The sequence below is a fragment of the Diadema setosum genome, chromosome 11 (genome assembly GCF_964275005.1).
Source record: "Diadema setosum chromosome 11, eeDiaSeto1, whole genome shotgun sequence".
Taxonomy (NCBI): Eukaryota; Metazoa; Echinodermata; class Echinoidea; order Diadematoida; family Diadematidae; genus Diadema; species Diadema setosum.
Window position 1 is genome coordinate 18,509,133 of NC_092695.1, and position 22,604 is coordinate 18,531,736.

At 38.0% G+C, this 22,604-nt stretch overlaps 1 protein-coding gene across 1 annotated transcript; it reads left to right on the top strand.

The window, feature by feature from the left end:
• Positions 1 to 799: 799 nt before the first annotated feature.
• LOC140234651 (exosome complex component RRP43-like) lies at positions 800 to 21,112 on the top strand. The gene is made up of 11 exons (XM_072314683.1): positions 800 to 897; positions 1,012 to 1,048; positions 4,139 to 4,202; positions 5,317 to 5,390; positions 6,115 to 6,160; positions 7,982 to 8,087; positions 16,176 to 16,221; positions 16,661 to 16,757; positions 17,824 to 17,944; positions 18,970 to 19,076; positions 20,218 to 21,112. Exons 1-11 carry the CDS (start codon positions 881 to 883, stop codon positions 20,328 to 20,330), a joined length of 828 nt encoding a protein of 275 aa, XP_072170784.1. The 5' UTR covers positions 800 to 880; the 3' UTR covers positions 20,331 to 21,112.
• Positions 21,113 to 22,604: the final 1,492 nt, after the last annotated feature.

Here is a 22,604-nt window from a genome sequence, read left to right on the forward strand (position 1 = left end):
AACAGTTAAAGAGGTCTATCGTCTCTCGAGTCACTCAATCTAGCTGTAACAATTAATTACTAATCATTAGGCTCCCAGGTACCATTTGGGTACGAGGGATTTAACTTAAACGTTAGCAGTTAGAGATTTAGAGGGCCTAGGCCCTACGTTTAATATGGGTTATTTACTCCTGTGGGGTTTAATAGTGTTGCATCTTATCGAACTGATAGGCCAACGTAAGAACTGAATAACTTCTCATTGACAGTAATGACACCCGGCTTCATCTTTTCATGAAGACGGGAAGTCGAAAGATCTACCACAAAGTAAAACTTGATGTGACACTTGCGCCTTGCGGATACCGGAGATTGTTTACTTTTCCCATCAGTCACTGACTGACTTTGTTCCTTTTGTCCATAAACTTACAATTAAGGCGAATTTCCAGAAGTGAGCTGAACAATTGCCGTGATTTCCCTCTGTCTTCTTTCAATTCGATTCGAAGCACTGTAGTGTAGACCGCAGAAAACCGGATGCCCTTATTCGCTTGGCATTGGGGAATTGACCATCCCAGCCTCGTTTTATACACGCGCATAACATCCGATCATAGCAGCAGAGCAAGATCATCACACAAAGGATCCCCCGACCTTGCGCCTCGTTCGTGATCGTGCCTATTACATACAGTACACGATGCAGCTTGACCACAAGAGTTCTGTGAGCTTGACAGCCATAACGCGCGTATCGCGCACGCCGCCGCGCTCGCCATCCACACTCAGGGAGGTGGGACAAATCGTACGTACGTCTACAGTCGTGACCAAAGAGCACAGCATAACTTCTATGAGATGCTACTTGGCCGTGGGGATCCGGCGCGCGGATCGTGGGGCAGTCAGTCAGTGCACAAAATGCCATGGCTGCGGAGTTCAAGTAAGCACGTGTGTTTGTTTACATCTAACGTTAGACCTATCATTATCTCAGATCTTTGGTAACATTTAACTAAATGTCAAATGTTTATTCCTTTGACTGTTCATTTTCTTGCAGAACGGCTCAACCAGTGGAGTTCTACAGGCAGTTTCTGGTGAGTTTATAAAGTGCAAATCACGAACGAGCAACTGATTCTCAGTAAGGCCACACAAATTCAATCGTGTGGGACTAATAGTATGTGAATCGAGGTGCTGATATACAATTGTAGGCTCTTGCGATAGGGCCTACTGATAGTAAATTTATGCTATCTTATTGTAACAGTTAGATAGCTAGTCTTGTCATGTCTTATCTTGAAGAAGTAATCGCTTTTGCAGCTCATTCTGGAAGCTAAACTGGGATGGGATGCGTGTGCAGTCAATGGCTGACGTCGTCGCGACAGTGACGTTTGAGAATAAATTTTGTTTATTAAAAATTTACAATAAAAAGTGAAAGGTGCAGCTAGCTGCAGGTGCAAGTAAAAACAAAGCTGGTGACATCATCACTTAACAACAACAAGGAGGTTTTTCCGTTGCGGGGTGCTGTGTGTGAGTCCTTGACCGAAAGATCGATCTGTATCTGTCCGTCGGGGAATGTTCCGCGGAGACTGCGTCTGGCTTCACGGATCCCCTCCGTATACAGACCGAAGTCAATGATCCCAGCTCCTGTGTGGAGCAACGCGCACAGATCAAACGTTACGATAAACCAAATTTTAGACTGCTTTTTTACATTCAAACAAGTTTGACATGACATGACACATTATGCAGCAATATTTGGGGTTACTTTCTCACATTGTGCAATCGAAATACTCACAGTAACTCGGTTATAATGCAGAAATTTTATCCATATCCCAACATCGCTGTTTGCTAGCAGTAAGTCGCCATTTTGAATCTGTAAACCAATCACATGCGAGGTACTTGTTTAGTGAAAAATAACACGTAGAAACTACCTCGCATGTGATTGGCTAATAGATTCATACTGTATGTTTCTGCAATTTGAACGTGACGACGCGACGGGCTGGTTGATGTGTGTTTTACGTTGAAAATTCTACCGAAATGTTGGATTATTCATTAATCTGGTGAGTGTAGTCTATTCTTGAATAGTTGATATAACTATACAAGCTTAAATTTGCCGAGCTACGATTTATGTAGGGCCGTGAATTAGACGCAATCGAGAAGGGTGAGGTACCTCACCCAATTTTCAATAGAGACAGTGGTTAAGAATATCCACACAGCAATGGGTACTGGTACCTTCCGTCTGTCTACGGAGGACAGCGTCAATGGCAAAATATAAAAGAGTCCTCCGGACAGACGGATCTTTCTGTCTATGTGAGTCCCTGCTGAGTGTTGCAGTTAAACAAGGAGGTAGCCTGACCAGACGCCGTGCGCAGGGCTGTGTAAAAATAGTTAACAAGAACTAAGGCAGCCTTTGAAATGGTCACACAAAAAAAGTCCTAGTCCAGCATGTGCTGGTGGCTGCATACTTCTGACCGACAGCTGGGGTGGGAAGGCAACCACCTGGTCCTGGAAAGGGGTGAGGGAAGATGAGTTTGATAGCTGCATAATTTTTACAGGGAAGTCGATACCAGATTCTCATAGATTGTACATACGTGGCGTGGACAAGGAGTATACAAGTAGATCTACTTTAAGTTGTATGCATCCACAGACGTAGCATCAGGTATGGCGAGCTTGAGGGGGTGGTCTTGTCTGCCAGTAGATGGAGCCAGCGTGATACTAATACTACGATGAAGAGGAATATCCACTATATTGTGATAGATTTTGAAGAGCATAGCTGCTTGTGCAAAGAGTGGGTCAACATGGTCAAGGTCGAGAGAAGAGACAAGTTGTGATGAAGATTAGCCCGACCAGTTGTACAGTGACAGGGCTGTGTATAGTTAGATGGAGATGTGCTCCTCCTGTGATCTTGATGAATGAATCGAGCTGCAGCTTTCCAAACACTTTCCAGTCTTACTTATTTTTAATGTTACTCTATATTTTTCATTGCTCTGAATTCCGTTTTCAGAGGATGAAATTTTGAGCGAAAATAACACTTGCTATTCGCAAAGTCCTGAAAATTGCAAATCTTGCAAAATTATATTCGAGTCCATTTCAATCAAGTTAACCCCTTCACAAAAAGTTATCTTGAGTGTGAGTTTTACTACTGTGGTGCACAATCGTATTATAAATTCCAGACACAATTTTCATAATGGAATAATCAACGTCTTTCACATCTTATTCATGCACCGGAATCACTATACATACCCACAATTCACCATACACATTCGTACAGTGTGGACGACAAAGAGAAAAACGACAAATGAGGCTCAAATTTTGTATTGAACCTTAAATAAAAGGTCTGAAAACATGAACACTTCAAACAATTTACACAGTAAAATCTTGTGATAAATGGACATCTTCTTCTAAAGCTGAGGTGAAATGTGAATTTCTCTTATCAATAAAGCATTTCTACATTTTGGTGTCACATTTTGGTGATTTCTAGCCCATATGGATTTATGCATTCGGAATATGTCTCGGAGTAATACCATGTCTGTATATGTACTACCAATTGAACACTGACTTATCGTTACAGTATCCCTGATCCTATAAGGGGAGGCACCCTGGAAACTTCATTAGAGGACTCCAAGTCTTCTTTTCCCAATAAAAGTATTTATTTACTATAGTATTAATTCATTTAGAGTAAAACTAAGCATCTCAATTCAAGTCCTGGATGGAGCCCATGATCTCCACATGGAGCTCAGCGACAGGGGTTGAAAGTAGTGAAATGTACAGACAAGAAGAGATGTAGTCCTGAGTAGATTGGTATTTGTGAGCTTTAGATCTGCAACACAAATGCAAAGACGATGCAGCCTTCTGGGTTGTAGACAATGGAAATAACTGTCTCGCGCATGTGCAAAACACCATTTTTGGCCTAATTGGTGTCTTCTTCGCATTCACGTCGTAGATCTAAAGCTTGCTATTGTCATAATTAAGAACTTCAAGGTACACACAGTATACAAATTATTTCTATGATTAAGTTAATGCCAAGTTGGAATTTTGTTCCTACGAAACACTTCTTGATACAGTCAGTGCATGGGTACTAGGGCAACATTGAGGAGAATATGATTATATTTTGTTGTATATGTTCCTTTGCCATGAGTTATTCTGATGGTATTGATATGATTTTGATATGCATAATATTTGAATTCTAGAAAGCTGAATTAAGACCAGATGGAAGAGAGTTAGGTGAAATCCGGTCAACTGTCCTCAATGTAGGTAAGTGCTAAAGTTTTCTGTCTCTAGCTTCAGAGATAATTACTTAAATATAGTCACGTATATGTCTTTTGATTGTCTTGTTATTTCTATTCATTGATACAGTTTTTCTCCCTGGGTTGCTAAAGCCCATTCTTTTTGACACTGGAAAATATTTCGACATTTTTAAGTTGAAAACTTGATCCCTCTAGTTCTATTAAAATATAATATGTATTTTGATATGAATCAAAGCAACCAAGTCTTTAAATCTTGGGTAAAATGATGGTAAGCTTAAGCAAGTATGTATGCATCAGAATGTGTCCAAATTGGTAGATCAAGTTTATCTGTTGAATCTCCTTTTTGTTCTTAGCATGTGTTTTTAAAGTCTCTTTTTTTTTTTAATGAATGCTTTGAATCAATGAAGCAAACAAATTCAAGCGGGTTTATTTGTGATATCCCAGTTTCAGCTAAGGTATCAATTGAATGATATGTGAATATCCAGAAAGTGAATATACTTTCTGTAACATCTTTCTTTTTTTTTTTTTTTGTCTGGTAAATATCACTGATCCTAGAAAAGAAAATATCACTAAATATTACTAAAAAGGAAAATTTTCATTGAAAACTGTGTGTGCAACAGCAGAATCAAAAAATTATTACTTGAGAAATTTTTACCTAATCCAAAATACATGTGTCTTTCTGTGTGCATTTTCCTTTGATAATTTTTCTCTGAATCTTTTGCATTTCCTTTCATTATTGTTATTATTAAATCATTATTTTCTAAACATCAGATGAGCATTTACTGTATGATTGACAATTGTGGTCTCCTTGTAATCGTGTGTTTACAATTGTACTTGTGACTATACCAGTATTTACTTTTCACTTTGTCTGAGGAAAAAATTCTGACATTTCCTTAATTTCCTTGTATTTTGATAGAATCCTGTACAAGTTATGCCTACGTTTGTATTACTACAAGACTGATAGTATATGAAAATAATTATACTCTTAAGCACCATATTAAGTTGCAGATGAGAAAAAAAAAATATGAAGGAGGATGAGAAAGAAAAAAAAAACCTGATGTTTACTACATAGATGTATAAAATCTTTGAGATTATTATTTGTTGTTTGATATCATCGGTAGGTTCCATAAGTACTTCTGATGGGTCCGCCCTGGTTAAACTCGGCAATACCACAGTGGTTTGTGGGATCAAAGCGGTATGAGCTCCTCATTGTTGCACAGTTGCTTATAAACTCTGTGTCTTTTGTTAGTTGGTTTGTTTGCTTGTTTGTTGCCTATGCTTTTTCTATTTTTTTTTTCAGTTACATTTTGATTGACATAAATGAAGTATCACATAGTAGTGCATATGACAACACTGAGTGTAATTCAAAGTCTGTAGCAATAGTACTTGGAGATTCCCAGTTGTAGTCCAAAATTATGTCAAACTTAGTCTGATTATTTAGTTTTTGTTATTGTTAAAATTATTGTCTTGAGACACCGGTAACAAATAGAAACAGATTTTGGGAAGCAGGAAAGTGACAACATTTTAATTTTCACTTTTCTCATTGAGATATTTTTTTAACAAGAAAGCAATTTGAGAATTTATTCTTCTGTTAACTCAATGCAAGTCAATTTAATGTTGTTTATTTGTTCATTTCATGATATTAGAAGAAAACAGTCTTCCATTTGCAATGGTTCTTGCATGTATGCATAGAGTAATGATGGTCATATGTTGTATCACTGGTAGGATATATGTGAGTTTCATAGTAAATAGTCAGCATTTTTATGTTATTTGTTAAATTATGATGACATGTGCATATTGATATGATTCTGTTTTTATTGTGAGCAACATCACTTAAATATAGTGATGGTGGTTGGTTTAGAGATTACTGTGCGATCGCCAATATTTTCTCTAAAAGTTTTTTTATCCTTCCATTGCAGGAATTTGCCTCTCCAACAATAGAAGAACCAAAGAGAGGATTTTTAGGTAAGACCAGCAGTCACCCTGTTGTTGTGGTCCGGGGGTTATTTGTTGCAGTATTCGCCATGCTGTAGAGTCTTTTGCACACCCAAAAATATTCTGACAAATCTGCAACAGACCTTTTTTTTAAAATCTTTTGAGCAGTGTGTAATGCCCAGTGCATGCAGTACTGCCACTACTCATGTCAAGAACAATACACACACAATCAAGTTATTATGCAAACATGTAGATGCACTCAACTTGGGTAGCATGCATCACTGTCAGGTTGCTAGTCTAGATTCTTAATTACTTGTTGGACTGTACAATAGGAAAAAAGGGTCCAGAAGCCAGACTATGACATATCAAGCTATTTAATATGAATAATCTTGTTCCCTTGGACCATTATTTATTTTACCTATATTGTGTATTCAAGGCTGGGAAAAAAAAAAAAAAAAAAAAAAAAAACCTGCGAGGGTAACTGCTGTGGGGCTTGCAGAAAGTCACCAGGTTTGCTGAAAACTTGTATAGACTAGTCAAAGTCGGCGAGTGCCCTCCAAACCATGGCAATAGGGCAATGTAGACTGTAAAGAGGAGTTCATGTCAAGTCAAAAAGAAGTGAGCAACAAAAGTGGAGTGATGGGTCAACTTGTAGAGAAACCAGACGAAATGATCAGAGGGACATGACAGCTTGAAATGCCTTTTCAGTCAATTATTTCACTGGGTACCCTACGATTGTATGAGCATCTCAAACTACCCCTCATTGTCACATGATGGACACCTCTTGTGTGGTGAGCAAGAGATGCCCCTTTCACATGACCTGTTTCAAGGTGCCCTTCATATCTTTCATGCGTTATGTACATGACCCAATCACATCAATTGGTATCATCACCTTTTTGTTTTGTTTTATTTTGTGTACGTTACTCCCTGACTTGATAGTCATGTGACCATTCTTTCACTTCTATCCGCAGCAACAATTTTTCCTCCTTTCTGGTTTCTGTGTAGACATTGATGTTACATGGCACACTTGCCCACTTCAGTGGTAGAATTGCATGTGTGAATCAATGTTGAGGGTTGTCATGTGTACTCTTAAGGGAATAGCATTCCATGTCTTTTCATAATTTACGTACATCTAGCACATTTCCCTTTATAGAATGAGTAGCGAGAATCCTGCGATCTCATTGGTTGAGAGCTATGTGTTGATTTTTACTGGCTGCACGCTGAGTCACAGTGGTAAACATGTGTATCACGTACTTATAGCAAGAGTATGCATACTTGTAACAAAGGTTTGCGCACTAAGCAAGCGTTCGCGCACTCAGTACGAGACGCCTATTGGCTAAAACAACCATGCATCAGTATTTACTGATGCATGGCTGGCCGTGCTTCCAGTAAAAACTGATGGTTTTCGAGCTCTCGTCAATGCCACGCCAAAAGGAAATGCATCCAGTAATTTTGTCATCGGGTAACACGATAGAAAAATAGGTTTTTGGCAAGAAAATTACCCATTCTATAAATCAGATGACGCACATGTCTTTTCGTGCGTCAGTCGGAATATAGTGTGCATGCGGTAACTATGGAATTTAGCCTAAACCCACTCGGCTTCGCCTCGTGGGTTAAGCATTCCATAGTTACCTTATGCACACAATTCCGACTGACGCACTCAGACCTGTGCGTCATTTGTATATTAGTGTGTTTTTATCTACATGTATGATCATGTGAAGCGTTTTCTGTGATTTAAATTATTAAATATGTCTTTGAAGTCTTATGTATGCCGTACCCTTCTTACATTGGCATATTTTCCATTGTTACGCAATGATTTGTATTTCTTCTTGTCTCTCTGCCCCCCTGCAGTTCCCAATGTGGATCTACCCCCTCTCTGTGCCTCCCGCTTCAAGCCGGGCCCACCCAGTGAGCAGGCCCAGGTCACCTCACAGTTTGTGGCAGACACCCTCTCTAGGTAAGCAAAGGACAGTGGTTTATCAAATGTCTGCATTGATAACTTAGGATAAAGATGACTGAAGTACTTTTAGAGCAGAGAGAAAGGAAATAACTGCAAAAGTGGAAATGTAAGCATAAGTAATTCTTCCCCCTCGGTCTGATAAAGATGAATTTTGCATGTTTTTAATTCCATGTGATCAAAGCATATGATAGTATCAGTCATACATAAAACAGAATGTTTGCATGCTTTTCTTTGTGTGTTAAAGATAATAAAAGTTTTGGCACCTCAAAAGTGTCCTTGAATTTCCTTGTCTTAGTTTGTGTTTCAGGTTAAAGTACCTTTCATATAACTAACACTTACTCGCCCCAAAGTGCTCTCATGTCTTAGTAATCATGCAATTAACTGCGACCAGCAGCCCCATACGCATAGCGACCAGCAGTCCCATACGCATAGCGTAATCGGGCTTCGCATTGTAGCATTCAGGATCATGACAGATTTAGTATCGCAGGGTAAATGTCAACTTAAAATCCCATAAATTCTTCAATTTGAAGACTTATAGTAGAGCAGATAAGCCCTCAAAATCACGTGAATTGTGCAAAATTTGACTAAAGCATGAAACTTTCACCAGTGTTAGTACATACCATAAGATTTATTTTAAGATCGGGAGGTAAGTCTGATTTGACCTCTGATGACCTCCAGAGGTCAATGTACTTTAGATATCAGAAAATCGATGTTTTTAGACATTTGCAAATGATATATGTGGTTATGTTGCACTAAACATGCATTTATACCACAGAGAAATCATTTCCAGATTCAACAGAGCACTGACAGGTTTTTACCTTTGACCTCTGATGACCTCCAGAGGTCAATGAACTTTAAATATCAAAATATCGATGTTTTTAGACATTTGTGAATGATATATGTGGTTATGATTCACTAAACAGGCATCTATACTTCAGGGAAACCATTTTCTGATTCCACAGAGCATTGACAGGTTTTAGCCTTTGACCTCCGATGACCTTTGGAGGTCAATGACCTCAAAATATTATACTGATCTGTGATGTCATTGGTTAATGGTAACCATTGTTAAGATGTACAAAACAAGCATATCTGTCTTACAATGAAATTGTCTTCATATTCTAAAGAGCAGACAGGTTTCTACCTTTGACCTCCGATGACCTTGAGAGGTCAATAACCTCAGAATATCAGAATATTGAAGTATGACATCATTGGTGAAAGGTCAAACATGGTAAAGATGTACAAAACAAGCATATCTGTGTACAATGACATCGTCTTCATATTCCAAGGCACACAGACGAGTTTCTGCCTTTGACCTCTGATGATCTCGAGAGGTCAATGACCTCAAAGTATCAGAATAGTTTGGCATCATCAATGGTAAACATGATGATGTTTTAGAGAGCACTCGTAGGCCCTGTTTATTAGCGAGCCATTACCGTTCACCTATCACACAAGGTCAAATACCTCGAATGAAATGTGAGGATGTTAATATTGATATTGCGATAGTTAATAGTTAATAATTGTTTATAATGTAGGGCTTACAAACAAAAAGTGGCTACTCATTCCGCAGAACTTTTCAGGTAATTATCTAAGTCGGGTATGTGCACAGAGCAAGGGGTGTCGATCTGTTTTCACGTGGGGGGGGGGGGGGGGACTTGGAAAATATGTAAAAGCATAAGTTCGTGGTGCAAAGGAACGAAGCGGAGGGGGAGGGGGAGGATGTGGGTGGGGGATTGGATTTTTGCAGGTTTAGACCTTAAATCAGTGATTCAGTGTAGCTCTCGTTTAATGTTTGCGTCATCACTTATACGGAAGTTGATGGGGTGTGGGCGCATCTCACCTACCCTCCTCCCAAAGGCGAAGTTTTTTTTTTTTTTTTTTAAAGAATCTGATGCATACGTTTTGGGGAATATTTGGAAAATTATGGATCACCAAGGTGTACCAAGTCTATATGGATGGGAACCCAGCAAGCGCAGCGTTGGCGAGGGTAGGGTATTCCACTCCCATTCGACAGAGCTCTTGTATTTTGAGAAATGAGATTCAGAGACCTGGCACACAGGCACTTTTGAAGGAATACCTCGAAATTGTATCAAAAAGGTGTAGTGTGTCAGCCATCTATGAAGGAAGACCAATTGACAGAAGGATGTGGGTGGAGGTATCCCCCTCCCACATTATGGAGCTTTTGCATTCTTTTGTTTGCAATTCAATGATCTCGTGCCACTCTTGGTTGAACCACCATTTTGAAAAAAGAGTCCATACCCAAATGTGTAGCCATAATCAATGCATGGAGGAGAGGTTGATACAGCGAGAGGAGGGTATGAAAGGGGCTGTCCCCCAATCCTTCCCATGCAAGGGAGCCTTTGCAGTAAGAATAGAAATATAAAAAAAAAAAATCTAGTATACACATTTATAATGGAATATTTGGGAAATTATCAGTAAAAGAAGTGTACCAAATCTAAGGGTAGAAACCGAGGAGGGATTGTTAATTGAAAGATACACGACCCCCTCCAACAAGAGGGATTTCTCTTTAATATGTCGGAACTGAAATTAAAGATCTAGTACATACTTTGTGATGATATAGAACAAAAAATGGGACAAAAGCACTGAGCGTATATGGAAGGGGACATAACGAAAGATAGTGTGGGGGAGGGGGTATGCAAAGGAGATTCTGCCTTTTAATCTGGTGCATACTATAGCTGAAATGTTCAGTGACAATTCATTTTCTGTCAAAAAAGTGAAGAAAAAAAATCACAATCTCAGGAAATACTTGGAGGCAAAGTTTTATGTCCCCACCATTCCCCCTCCCATATTTTCTAGGGAGGCGGGGCAAATGCCTCTTGCCCTCCAAAATGACCAATCGTGCATATATAGGAAAGCCTTTTCATCTTTGGAATTCAAATAAAAATATCTCTTAAAAACATTTTTCATAGAATAAGGGAAATTATCATTCTCCAAAGTATGTTATATCTGTGGAAGGAACCAAGCAGTGGGAAGGAGTCTATCGAAAGGAGATATCCCCTCTCACAGAAGGGAGATTTTGCATTTCAGAATTAAATTTTAACAATCCGATGCACACCTAAAGTGAAAAACTTGGGCAGTTTTCTGTCTAAAAAGCAAAAAACAAAAAACAACAAAAACTAACAACACCAAAAACTGATGCCCCGGTATGTGCATGTGTTTTATTCCACTTGTTGAAAAGAAGAGAGAGTTTTAAGAAACAATATTGTTCAGTGGTCGCTATCCCGGTCAAGTTAATTGTTTATCAATAAGGTGATTTCCTTCACCTGTATACCTTAAGATGATGTAGGCCTGGTATTTGCCTTGCACGTTATTACATCTATTTCTTTTTTAGTATTCTCGTTTATATTTTGATGTGAAAGTTGTTTACTTTGCCACGATTTTATTTGTACATAGAAAAAATAATCCCAGACTGAAAATGAAACTGATACAATATTTAATGATTGACATGATGCACATATTGTGTATTTCTATAGCAATAAAAGTGAGCAATTCAAAAGGCGTGTACTCATTTCACATAAACATTAGCGATGATCCTCTGACCCCTGGAGGATATTGAAAGATATGCATCAAAATGTAAGAATATTGATGTCTGGTCTCATTGGTTTGTAATGGCCAGCTGCTTATGAAATAACAATTATATTTTTAAAAATGCATTTTGTGTGTGTGTGTGTGTGTGTGTGTGTGTGTGTGTGTCCAAAATTGTATGCAGAGTATTCCACACACAGTTCAATTTTGACTTCCATCTAGGACAATGAGCGGTTACTTTTTTCTCAACTACACTGTAATATCAAAATCTATTGAAAAAACACGGTGGCGGCTGGGTCTAACACATTGTCATTCCTTTTCGTTGGAGATCCATGCGGGATGGTCAAAACAAACATTAAAAACAAAGATATCTCAGACCTAGTGTTATAACAAAGCATCATATCCTCATATACCCAACCCAACCCTCTATGCCCAGACAATGTAAACCACCCCATGGACTTACTTGGAGCTTTAGAATATCCTTTGTCAACAGAGAGAGACATCCAAACCTTTGCAGTGCCGACTAAGATCTGCCATGGAACTGATTGGTATTGGCTCTGCATCATTGACAGCAGATCTCGTTTCCTATTCTCCTTCTTCTTCTTCTTCTTCTTCTTTTTCTTCTTCTTCTTCTTCTTCTTCTTCTTCTTCTTCTTCTTCTTCTTCATTATACTGTGTAATCTTGTAATATTCTGCCATGGAGCCTTTTCTTAATTGGTTAGAGAAGGTATCCAAAGAGCTATATGAAGCAAAAAACAACAAACAAATGCAAAAACAAAAAGAGAGACATATGTATCTTTAATAACAGAGCTGAATATTGAGTATCTCTCTCCTGAAGTGTTTCAAAGAGATACAAGAGACAGTGGCCGAGAGTAGCCGCCATCTTTTTTGGGAGTAGGCCTACTTTGTGTTCTTGCAAATGATGCCTGACATTTTTGGTCATTTGCCCTTTTTGAAGAATGCAGCAACAGAGCCACAACTTCCTGCGGAGTGAATATTGTGGGGTTCTTGATGCAGAACATCATCGCTGAATTTGACTGAGCTGTACTTTCTTACAGGGATTGCCATTGTAGTTTTGTTTTGTTTTGCTTTGTTTTGTTTTTCAAGTGTGGCTGTAACACTGCTTGTTTTGCATATGATGGTCATTGCAGCTAAAGAGTGCATATCTTCTCTGGATCATTCCAAACTTCATGATGTTTCACCTGGGTGAATGGATCCCAGATGATGCATGCATATTCCAGGACAGTCCTGAGCGGCATGGAGTAGCAAAACACCTGAACTTTATGATACTCGTATCTTCGTCTGGAGAGAGTCTTTGGTTGAAGTATAACCTTTTTAAGCTGCTGTGGCGATTTGATTCCAGCTGAGCCTCCTATTGGAACTCCAAAATATTTTGCACAATCCGCTTTCTCCATGGTTTGCCATGAATGCTTATCTATTCCCTGGGTAGGTCTCGGATGGCAATAGCTAGTTGCAATACACAGGATTGCTTCATGTGGAATGCATGTTGGGCCTCACAGTATGTTGAAGTTTTCAAGACGGTCCATGGTGTCGCAGCTGTGGACTGTATACGCCAGGACCATGAGTCATTCATCGCAGTCATACTGTAACAACCCACCAGCTTTACACTGGCCAATACAGGCCCACCAGCTGGAAACTATGCAAATATTGCCCATGAGCTTGACACTTAGGCAAACCAGTCCCATAATGAGTCCGACAAATGGGGGAAAAGATCTATGAGACTTACACTGAATAGATTAAACACTCTGTATATCAGTCTCGTGGGCCTTGTTTTCCTCGAGTGTGGAGATAATGGCCATATTTGCCTATATTTGCTAGTCTACATAACTAACCCAAACATAACAGTTGTATTTGAGGTCACTGCCATCACTCAAGAAACTTAAGCTTATTTCTGAAGTACTTGACCTCTCACATTTCAGAGACCTGTTACTATAAACCAATGCTCTGTGGAATATGCATACATACTTTGATCAAAACATCAGTGCGTGATTTGTACATGATTAAGCATTTACGATTACACCAATGAAGCCAAACATCAATACAGTTAAGCCTACACATGTGACCTCAGTGATATCTCATTGTCCTGAGAGGTCAAAGTTGGATATAATGCACAGGCTAATGACCAATGTTCCATGGAATGACAAGATTCTTCTATTATAGCATAAATGATTGTACATCGGGTATTACAAAGTTGACCATTGACTATACATAGAATATCAATATTCTGATATTTTGAGGTCATTGACCTGTCACCTTCCTCAGAGGTCAAAGGTAGAGACACGTGAGTAATTTCTCTTGCTCTGTGGAATAGGAAAACAATTCAATTGTAATACAAATGAATATAACATCTAAATCATGTTTGTCATCAACCAATTGCACCAAATATCAATGTTCTGACATTTTGAGGTCATTGGCCTCATCATAGGTCATCTGAGGTCATCAGAGGTCAAAGGTAGAAATCTGACTCGAAAGGCTCAGTGGAACATTGAGGCAATTCCTCTTACAAAAATTAGTTTTTAGTACATAATTATCGTGTTTCAGTTATGAGTGACGCATTAAAATATCAATTTTCTGACATTTTGAGGTCATTGACCTCTGAAGGTCATCAGAGGTCAAAGATAGAAAATTTGTAAGGGTCTGTGGAATATAAAGACAATTTCACTGTGACAAAAATTAAGTTTTAGTACATCATTACTGTGTTTTATCATTAACCAATGATGCAAAATATCAATTTTCTGACATTTTGAGGTCATCGACCTCTGGAGGTCATCAGAGGTCAAAGGTAGAAACCTGTCAGGGCTCTGTGGAACATAAAGACAATTTCACTGTGACAAATATTAAGTTTTAGTACATCATTACTGTGTTTATCATTAACCAATGATGCAAAATATCAATTTTCTTAGATTTTGAGGTCATTGACCTCTAGAGGTCATCAGAGGTCAATTCAGACTTACCTCCCAATCTTAAAATCAATCTTATAGCATGTACTAACAATGGTGAAAGTTTCATGCTTTAGTCAAATTTTGCACAATTCTTCGGCTTATCTGCTCAACTATTACCAATTAAGTTGAAGTATTGAAAACAGGCTTCGGGCAACGTTTGGTTCTGCCTATAGTCCCTTTCTGTTCGAATTGATGACTGAATGTGACTCGGTCGACAGGACCTTAGGAGAGCTACATACAGTACAATGAATACTACAGCCAGTGCCTGCGAACACATCACATGCGCACAAAATTTCAAATCATGAACGGATAAGATGTTTGTGTGCGCATGCGCTGGCCATAGTATTCAGTGTATGTAGCTCTCCCAAGGTCCTCTCGACCGAGTCACATTCAGTCATCAATTCGAACAGAAAGGGACTACTGGCAGAACCAAACGTTGTTCAAAGCCTGTTTTTAATACTTCAACTTAATTGGTAAGTCTTCAAATCGAAGAAATTTTTGGATTTTAAGTTGACATTTACCCGCGATACTAATTCTGTCATGATCCTGAATGCTACAATGCGAAGCCCCATTACGCTCTGCGTATGGGGCTGCTGGTCGCAGTTAGCTATGCGTACAATGGGCTGCACGCTGCTGGTCGCAGTCAGTGGTTTCGTACAGTATTTATCGACGCTGTACAGCGTCAGCTCTGGTACGAAACCATGATTGCATGATTACTAAGACATGAGAGCACTTTGGGGTGAGTAATTCTCACAGACAACGTACTTTAACCCGAAACACAAACTAAGACAAGGAAATTCAGGGGAGCTTTTGAGGTACCAAAACTTTTTATTATCTTTAAATTTTCGTTGCACATTAACAGTAGTTGTCTGAATTGAGACTAGCAAATGAAGAGAAAAGATAATTGAGATTGGTGTGCTGGATGCCCGTTTAATCAGATGGTCAGGTGCGATTCTGAGGAATATACTGCTGTTGATAACCAGAGAAAGGTGTGAAATGTATGGATTGCAGAGGCTAAATTGTTAAATAAACATTTTATGGTGTATGAATGAGATAATGATCTATGAGAAATTGTGTAGAGCTGCAAAATATGTGTGTGTTTGTGTATGTATATGAGTGTTGTGTATGTAGAATTGTGTGATGGGAATTTTGGCCAGAGTGCATAATCAATAAGTATGTGTACAATCCATCTTGCCTACGTTGACCTCGCACTGGTCAAAAAATTGGCCAAGTCAAAGAGAAATTCAACCCTGTGTTAGTATAAACATATATGTTAATTCTATTGTGTAAGTAGAAATTTATGTTAGTGACATATGATATCCTCTGGTCCCTTTTAATTTGACTTATGCAAGATTGACTGTATGTATTCCTGCATGGAGGTAGTTGGGTTTGCTTCATTGCATACCTGGTACTTTCCTTTGATAATGTTCAGTTTTGAAAAGTGAGTTTGGCTTTGCACATCATCTCAAAAGATGGGCCTATACAGGACCAAAAGAAAAACGACACTAACTATAAAGACATTTCTAGTGTGATGAGCATACAAAAACACATATGTTATTTTTTTATTTTCATGTTGCAGTTCAAACATCATTGACTATGAAGACCTGTGCATTCAGGAAGGAAAGGTAATGCTTCATTGAAGAATGGTAGTACATGTAGCTTGAGAGATTTTGCATTTAGACCTGCCATCAAAGTAATATACATGTATTGTATGTCATGAAAAAGCTTACTCACAGTTAAAGAAGACACAGCATCTCTTACATGTTGTATTCTTGTGAAAGCTTGAGTGATTTCTGCAAAATTTCAGCCGCTTTGAAGATTGTATCTATAATTCCAACAATTTACACAGAAGGAAACTAACGATAAACCAAGTCTGTCGTGCATATTAATGTTGATCATTATTAAATTGGTATTCCAAAATGTTATCTTGAAATGAATATATATATATGCAAGTGGATATTCTTATCAAAATAATGCTATGTAATTGTTTGTTTGCTTTCTGTTTTACATGGATATTTTGAAGTGTTCGGCCTTTAACTATGTTATGGTTTGTCTATTCCACAGCTTGTCTGGGTGCTATACTGTGACATGATGTGTCTGGACTATGATGGAAACATCAATGATGCATGCCTCATTGCTCTCCTCGCTGCTCTCAAGAATGGTAATACCCCTCACGGTCACACCCAGTGTGTGCAGTATTATGTAAACTGTTGTGATAATTTTGATATAAGTCTGAGATATTTTCAATGTTTTACCAGCTGTGGATATGGAAGGGAATTAAAGGATACTTTCAGATGATTTCTGTGCTTCTTCACTTGAAAAATGAAATACATTGAAGATGTTTTTCAATTTTCAAAATTGAGCCAGGGAAGTATGTTAAACCATTTTTTAGATGCTTCATTTTTTGACGTTAAATAGTATTGTATGTTTATACAAAAATTGATAAATGTACAGTCTGATTTTTAGATTTTTAGAATCTAATTCTTTAGAAATGTGAAATCAAATTTTTTATTGAAATGAAAAATAATCATGCCAAGGAAACACATTCATTACCACTCTGAATTGGCAATCTCATGTGAACAGGCACTCAGTTATGCTTATATGATTATTACCAAAAAAAAACAACAAACAAACAAACAAACAACTGCATATCTTACATTAGAGAAAACTTAGGGGGAAATGATTGAAATTGTATCAATCGTGAGAAATCTACAAATAGTTGCCAATTTGAGAAAGAAACAAGATCATTGATATCTTAAAACTCGGCTAAGATTTAACAGGTAAGAAGCTATAAGAATTTCTGCTACCAAACCAAACAATTATTTAGGAACAGCAATGGAATGAAAGAAATTGACCAAGATGAATATGAAATACTGGCAATAGATAATATCAGTTATAGTGTGTGGATACAATGACAAACCACAGAAATATTGTTTCTTGAATTTGATCTGATTAAAAATTATACATCAGATAGCAGTACTGTTTGTGAAGAATTCTATAGCAATTTTTTGATATGTTTTATATCAACTGGGCAATCCTATCAGTATAAGTTTGGTCAGTTTGATGAAATTTCTTTAATGCGTACATGCATATATCAAATGTTGTTTTTCTACCATCATTGAATGTGCTCATTGAAATAATATAAAATTGTCTAAAATGTCTGTAACATTGAATTAGCTTTGTTTTAATATTATCTTTATGTGATTTTTCTTTGTTCTTGCTGCAAGTAACCCTTCCTGTGGTTAAGATTGATGAAGAGACTGAACTAGCGGTGGCCTCATCGACAGAAAGGTCGTCCCTGAAGATTTGCAGTCACCCAGTGGCTACGACATTCTCCGTGTTTGATGAGTGAGTGTGATAGAAGTTATACCATATATGCCATATATTTCCCGAATCGGGACTTCCAAGACAATTTCGCGAGTGATTGAATTCGCAGTTGAGAACCAACTTGATGATGAGAAAGATGTATTTTCCCTTTTCAAGAGAGAAGTCGGTAATTTCCCATTTTTGAGATGATATTATGTGTTAACCCTAAGAATTAAATATTATGTGTTAACCCATAAGAATTGAAATGAGTTTTGGAAGTTTTTGTGATGTACAATTGTTGAATATGCTAAAACAGATTTACAGATCAAAAATTAGACTCTCAATGCTTTTAATTAGGCTAAAATATCATCTTGAGCTTAATTTGCATAATTAATTAATTAAAATTAGAAATTGATTGTTTCAAAAAATCTTATGACACAATCTTGTAGATTATGACGCGGGTCGCACACATGCAAAATTTCATCGCGATCGCACCACCGATGGCCGAGATCTCGGGGGGGGGCGGAATTCCATCCCCCCCCCCCGGTCTGAGCATAGCCAAAAAAGCCCGGCCCCTTTAGGGTTAAGGGGGGTGGGAATGGCAATATTTTACTAAGTTGGAAATTTTTTGAGTTTGCGGTGACTTGCAAAATATATCGTGAAAATCGAGCACAGTGAAATTGCCCAGTATATTTGCATACTCTTTATAGTCGTTACAAAATCTTGATTCAAGACGATGTAGCCCTACATGTATTTGCTGTGAGGTTGTGTTATATTCTGTTGTGACTGGATTACTGGCATTGTGTCCAAGTGTATGTTAATGTTGTTGATTACCTAAGTTTTGATGAACATGATGACTATAATGAAGATTTATTTGGGTGTTTTCTTTTGAATTAGCTGTAATTGATAGAGGTGTTTTTGTTTTTTTTCATCATTAACAGTATTTCTAATTGTTACAATGACATCAAGCATCTGCAAAGTCATAAGTGGCACTCCAAATGAGTTTGTGTAAGCATGCTTTCATTGGAACTATGAGGACATTCACATTCTTACCACATGCCTTGCAGCTCTATCCTCCTGGTAGACCCCACAGTGGAGGAGGAGGACCTTGCCACCGGTCTTATCACGGTGGTCATCACCAAGGATGGGCGATTATGTAACATCCACAAACCGGGTATGTCCCATATTCCAACCTGCCATTCTCACTTGATCAGGCCAAGTTTGTCTAAGTTGTTATTAACATGGATGGCTGGTAAGCCTCAGATCTTGTATTTGTGTGAAACGCTTTGTACCGTGCACTCCCATTTTAACAAACATCTTTATAACGAAATTACAACAAAGTTAAAAAAAAAAAAAAAAAAGCATGTCCCCAGTTTATCATCTATACGTCTGTGTATACTTAGTGTTCGGCTGTAACAAAGTTTCAATGTAACAACAAAAAACTGGTGGTCCTGAGGACTTTGTTATATCAGGAGTCGCCTGTACTAGTGACTGTCTGAATTTAACTCTTCCAACTGATTTAGTCTCTGGGTAAGGGGAATATGATACGGAATCCAAATTTTGCTGTGTAGCCTTATCCTATAATGAAGAATAGGTCGAACTGCACAAATTCATAAATCTCCAAAAATCGGACAAAGATGTATAAAATTTCTCACCTTGATATAGAAACACAAAACTTTAATCTTTTCAAATGTACTACCTATTAAAGGGCTTGTTCAAAATGTAGTGATGCAGAGGTTTTTGAGAGCTGCATAACATAATGATGAAAACATTTGGCATCACTCTACAGAAATGTGTTTTCATAGGCCCGAATTCACGAAGGTGGTACAAATGAAACCATGGTTGAAACCATGGACAAAAACCATGGAGCGCCAAGTGTCGCAAGGAATATTTCGTTACGAAATTGGTTATTTCGTCGACAAAATGACTGTTTTGTTAACGAAATTATCATTTCGTGGACGAAATGTTCATTTAGTTACAAAATGTTGTCATTTCGTTACAAAATAATAATTTCGTCCACGAAAAGACTGATTTCGTAACAAAATATTCCATGCGACACTTGGCGCTCCATGGTTTTTGTCCATGGTTTAAACCATGGTTTCATTTGTACCACCTTCGTGAATTCGGGCCATAGAGTTGATAGGTTATGTGGCTGAATTTTTGCCTTTGTGGCATCTCCAGAACCACCAATTTAGAAATGTCCTATTTACATGCCCTTTTCCCCGTCAACTATCAATTATAGCATTTGACTGAACATTTTTTTTTTTTCCTGTACTGTACCACTCAATAGTATTTTGTCCTTGGTTCTGTTTCAGGAGGAACTCCCCTGTCCTCCAGCCAGGTCCAGGTCTGCATCGGTAGGGCAAAAGCGAGGGCCACGGAGGTTTGCCAGCTCATAGACGAGACACTCGGCAGTGTAGGGAGGTGATCTTTACTGCAATGGCTCCGTACATTTGATAAAAGAGACTATCTTACCGCTCCTACATTCTTGTGTGGACTTCAATATTGTCGATGCATCTTGTGAGATCCACATGGTGAGACCGCCTACACCACAGCAGCATTGATACAGGTGTATATTCCCTTTTGGCACCTGGTCCTGTCTTGATGGGTCACTTCTCTTACAGAACAGTCAAAATAGTCGCCAAGTTTGCACCATATATTAAGGTCTAAGCTAGGTTTAGTAGCGGTTACAGAAAAGTCAGAATTGTCGGCAGGTTTGCACCATCTACCAAGTTTTAAGAGCCGAGTTGAGTAGCGGTTACAGACCGCTTAGTTTGTACCATCTATCAAGTTTTAAACCAGGTTGAGTAGCGATTACAGAACGGTCTAATTGTCTCAAAGTTTAAACTAGGTTGAGTAGCAAATTAATCAGATTTGCTCCTACTCATAACATATAAAAATCATTGATAGACGGCCACCCACATGGAAAGATGCATGCCTTTTCATTTGTGTTTTTTCTTTTGCTGTTTTTGTTTCTATTGGATGTCATGACCACAACTTGGATATTTAATTATCTGACCATTAAATAAAGCGTATAACAACATGCAAACTTTTCATAAGCCCAAATCCTGTTCATAAGTGAGAACTGCTGGCCCCCAGTTGGGCCTGCTTCCTCATCTCACACCAGGTTATGTGATACACACAAATATTTTGAGACTAACAATGTTAAGTGGAAACAAAAAAATGTAATTTACTTTATGTGAATAAAAAGAAAATCTGAAACATTCTGTTCCATACTTTGTTTTCTCCCTTTATCTAATTTTTTTTTTTTTTTTCAGTTCCAAATGAAGGGAGTGATCGAGGTCGAGCAGTTGTCGTTGGAGGTGGTGGTTGTGTATGTGTGACATATTGGTGTTTAGTGGGTGTTGACTGGGCAACTGTGTTACTGCCTCTGCATGTGATAGTTTATTTTAATGACTGGATTATTCACTACATAAATGATAGTTGTAGTCACATTTCATGTGGCAGAGGTTTCAAATAATGTGGATTATTTCCTAAATTTAGTTTTGGATGTTCAGTGGAAAATGGGACTAACGTTATATCAAGCAGCTGAATATGAAACATCTGTCTGGTTCAATCTTTGCAAAGTTGGTCAGATTTTTAAGAAGTGATGACTAAAATGTTGGTACATTGTTACCTTGACACTACCATACCTGCCAACATTTCAAGATGAAATATCTTACTCATGGATTGCAAAAATCTTATTTTATATGCAAACTGAAGTTAAAAATCTTACTTTCGGTCAAATCTTCAGAAAATACACATGAAAGGTATATCTAAATATTTTTTTATAATCTGATTTCTCTGACAGAAAATCTGATTTTGCTATTTTTAATGTAAAAAATCTTACTGAATCTGATAAAATCTTACTAGTTGGCAAGTATGCACTACCTCAAAGGAGGTATCAAATGTAAACATATGGTACATTGTACTAGGTGATCACATGGCATCCATATACATGTATGATTGGACTGAACTTAACTACCTGCAACATGAAACATTTGCTGAGTTTTATTTTATTGCTGGTCAGTACAATATGCATGGAAACTTCCATTCCATGAGATATTTCACATTACATGGGAGTTTCAGAACTACAATGTAGTTCATGTCAAATCTATTCAATGCACCACATGTAGCCTACCTAGCTCATATTGCTCAAAGTACTACCAGTGTTAATTTGGCACAGAGCCACTGATTGTCAGCTACTGCTCATCAACAACTTTTCATCCATAAGAGCTGTAAGAAAAGGGAGAGACGCACACAGCTACGAATAATCACATTTCCGCAGACATTTTGTAAAATCAAGTTATATTTCAGTACTAAAACTACAGATGCGTTCAATGTACATTCTACAATATCAACTGGCATGCCTCTCTAAACCACTACTCTCTACACATGGCTCATCTTGCTGAATAAAAAAAAGTAGATACAAAATAGGCCTCGTACTTGACATCAATTTGGTCATCTAAAAACCTGATGAACCACCAGATCTCATGCTGCTAGGGTACACCTTTGTGTACTTTGCGTGCTAATTAGTGTAGAAAACCTCGTAGCGTTGTAAGCAACATCCAAAGTCCCTGGCACAGAAAGGGGTTTATTTCTCTTGCTTTGAAAGTTCTTGTCTTTTTCAATTATGATTCAAGTATCATGCATGTACATTGCCTCCCTCCAGAACCATGTGTCTTTAAGAGCACATACCAGG